At 53.9% G+C, this 3,233-nt stretch overlaps 1 protein-coding gene across 1 annotated transcript; it reads left to right on the top strand.

Annotated features, from left to right (window-relative positions):
• The first annotated feature begins 651 nt into the window (after positions 1–651).
• LOC125548941 lies at positions 652–2,821 on the top strand. Its single transcript, XM_048712456.1, has 3 exons — positions 652–949; positions 1,043–1,232; positions 2,032–2,821. Exons 1-3 carry the CDS (start codon positions 845–847, stop codon positions 2,463–2,465), a joined length of 729 nt encoding a protein of 242 aa, XP_048568413.1. The 5' UTR covers positions 652–844; the 3' UTR covers positions 2,466–2,821.
• The last annotated feature ends 412 nt before the right edge of the window (positions 2,822–3,233 follow it).

The following is a 3,233-nucleotide window of genomic DNA, read 5'->3' as shown; positions in this document are numbered from 1 at the left end:
GGTGGAAGCACGGGAGAGAGGACTGTTGTGTCGGTCCTGGCGGCGTTGAGGCTCGGAACGGCTGCAGAGAAAGGGTGGCGGCGGAGCTGTGAGACGTTCGACGTGGAGGAGGAAAAAAAGAGGAGAAAGCAAATGAATCCGGTAGGTCAAGGGAGTGAATTTGGTGCAATTTGTGATGAGTAGACCTGTCGGGTCCAACGTGGCAGACGCGTCCGGGCAGCCCCATGTCCGCCTCATATTTGGGCTGAATATGAGGGGTACCGGTCAGTCCAAATATTTAAGACCCACTTGAGACGCCCGTCTGGGTCTTTTTTTTAACCGATCAGTGACCGGGCCATTCGTCGGGGGCGTTTGAGGCGGGTATAGGGTGCCTGGTTTATATGCTCTAAGGTGCATTGTAAAAATGCACTCACGGTTTGCCGCTGAATATTCTCAGTCAATCTATTCCCTAATGCCTACAATAATAAAACCTAGCTATGGTATGAGGCGTACGCCTACGCCATGATTCACCACTGCTTCCATCGTCCTCACATCTCATCAGTTCAATTCACAATTCTGTCTCCATCACCATGTCATCTCCAATAAATTTCCAACCCTTTCCCTCGCCTCTTTCAAAGCTTTCAATTTCCGCGCAAAAGATGTCATCCAGCTCCAGCTCACATTTACACGCACAGGCTCGCAGTAGCAGTACTAGTTGTACTAGACCTATTGCCCACTAGATAAATGCAAAAGCCTCTGTAGCTCACGAGAGCCATGAGTGAGGCTCTCCATCCCCACAGAGCTCAAGAACACTTTGACACTATTATCCGCGTTGCATCCAAAGACCAAAGGAGCCACACATATCATGAGCACCAGCTCAGATGAGAGAATGTTTGAGATGGATGCCGAGCCAGCATCACCCACGGAGTCGGCTCCTACGCAGCATCAAACTACCTGCCACATCATCGAGGTGTGTGAATCTACACACAGAAATGCTGGATCTTTGTAGCTCTACTTACCTTCTACGTATTATGTCTGCCAAATGCGTGCGCCATTCGTTCAGGGCGTCCTTGGGGGCTGCACGCCACTGGAGATGGAGATATACGAGAGGGCCATGGAGCATGTGAGAGAGATGGGGGAGGAGAGGAAGAGGAGCAGCTTGAAGAAGAGGCTCATGGTGAGGCTGAGGAAGGATGGCTACGATGCGTCCCTCTGCAGGTCTTCTTGGGTCGCCACCGCCCAGCATCCCGGAGGTAAAATCTAAAATCTCTCTCTCTCTCTCTCTCTCTCTCTCTCTCTCTGAAATCATGGCTGGCTGTTTTTTGCTTCCTCTGATGCTCCTAGCAAGCATTTCAACGTCCCCTCCTCTTTTTTACCATTTCTGTGTGTGCTTGCTTGCTTCTTTTGTGACCGTCCGAAACTGGGCTGGATTGCCTGCAGATAATGCTGCCTTGAAAGAGCATGTTTCTTCTTTTGGTAAGAAAACAGTTCCCGAAATTACCATCTTTTGTGCGAGCTGCCATGTGTGTTATTTAAATAACTCATCTCCCTGTTTCGCCCTTCTCCCCCTGTTGTTCTTGCCAACAACAATAAGTAGACCTCTCTTTTTTTAGGATAATGAAAAGGAAAAAGCTTCAGATGGTTGCCATCACCACAAAGCAAACACTTAGTGCCACCATTAAGCATTTTTGTTTGTAAATTTCTTGGTTGCCATCACCACTCCTCTTTTCATAGCGAACGGTTCACAGCTCTGTCAAAACACATACTAGTAATATACTGTTCGTAGTAGTATTAGTTTCAGTTTCATATGCTACTGTTCAAATGCATACTAATTTATACCACTGTTCTAATGTTCAAATGCATACTAATATCACTACTGTTCAGATGCATACTAGTGGAACTGTAGTACTGCTGATTAACCATGATGATAATGTAAATATGCTTTTAGTTGGAGTTAGCAGCACACTGGTACTTGCTCCCCCAAAAGAAACAATGAGCTGCAGCTGCCTGAGATATTTGAACCAGCTATCCCTCCATGTCGCTTGCTTGCAGGTGACCACGAGTACATCGACGTCCACGTGGCGGGGGACGGCGGGGCCGGGCGGACCAGGCTAATCGTGGACATAGATTTCAGGTCCCAGTTCCAGCTGGCTAGGCCGGCCCCATGGTACGCCCACCTCTCGGCCCGGCTGCCCGCCGTGTTCGTGGGCCCGCCGGACAGGCTGCGGAAGGCCGTGGCGCTGCTCTGCCTCGCCTCGCGCCGCTCGCTCCGGGAGAGCGGCCTACACGTCCCGCCCTGGAGGCGGTCCAGCTACATGCAGGCCAAGTGGTTCCCCTCCCCCGCGCCGCTGCCGGACGGGGACGCCGCGGTGACCCAGCACTCCCAGTGGTCGGTGGCCAAGCCGGGAGCGGCCGGGTCCCGGAGGTCGGGCCTCTCCATGGAGATGGAGATGGACGGCCAGGATGGCCCCTCGTGGGCGCAGTGAGAATGCTTTTCCTTTTATCATCCTTCGCTGTTGGATAGATAGGGTAGAGAGTTTTAGGTTGGACGGAGGTGTGGTGGTGGTGGTGCCGTGGAGCTAGTCACAGGCCAGGAGTCAGTGGTCACCTTTCTAAATTTTTGCTTACGCCGTCAACAGTCGCCTCTGACAGCCACCACATTTTGGGGTGCATTTTCTGGGTCGAGCAGAAATCCATGTCGCAAGTTCAATCCAGCAATGTCGCAAAAAATTTGGCAACGGCGATGCTACCGCGGTCCTCCACGGCACTGTAGCGGCTGCTGGTAGACGTACGTCTGGGGTTCGGGTCGGGCGTGACCGGTGGTCACCGGCGGCACAGTGATCTCCTTCCCTTTGGGGCGTCAGACCGCCTGGGCCTGTGCGGCGCTAGTGCGGCGAGGCCGAGGCCGAGGCCACGGCGTCCTTATCGTTTCGCTGCTCTGGCCGGAGTAAATGGAGGCAGCAGCGCGCCGTATTCGCCGCCGGTGCCACGGCCAAGTACTGCTCGCGTCGTGTCCGCCGATCCGGCCGGGCGCGCGCACGAGGCTCCGTGGAGCGTGTGGGTCGCTTTTGGAGTCTGCACGGAGTGGGATCGGAGCTGTGCGTCATCGGGGCCGGCCAGCTTTGTGCATGTCCGCCGCCCCCGTCACTTCGCCGTGGTGCACCGTGCACGTACAGTGCTTGGATATGCTCCTATCTGCGTGTGCGTGCGTCTGAGGGCCTGGTGAGTTTGTGTCATTTCTGGAAGGAGGAGAC

This window comes from Triticum urartu, chromosome 3, assembly GCF_003073215.2.
Source record: "Triticum urartu cultivar G1812 chromosome 3, Tu2.1, whole genome shotgun sequence".
NCBI lineage: Eukaryota > Viridiplantae > Streptophyta > Magnoliopsida > Poales > Poaceae > Triticum > Triticum urartu.
This window is presented reverse-complemented; position numbering and strand designations above follow the sequence as displayed.

Coding starts and splice junctions, on each gene's coding strand:
- LOC125548941 (XM_048712456.1), top strand. CDS start 845: ATGAGCACCAGCTCAGATGAGAGAATGTTTGAGATGGATGCCGAGCCA. Junction 950..1,042: donor CTACCTGCCACATCATCGAG/GTGTGTGAATCT, acceptor CCATTCGTTCAG/GGCGTCCTTGGGGGCTGCAC. Junction 1,233..2,031: donor CACCGCCCAGCATCCCGGAG/GTAAAATCTAAA, acceptor GCTTGCTTGCAG/GTGACCACGAGTACATCGAC.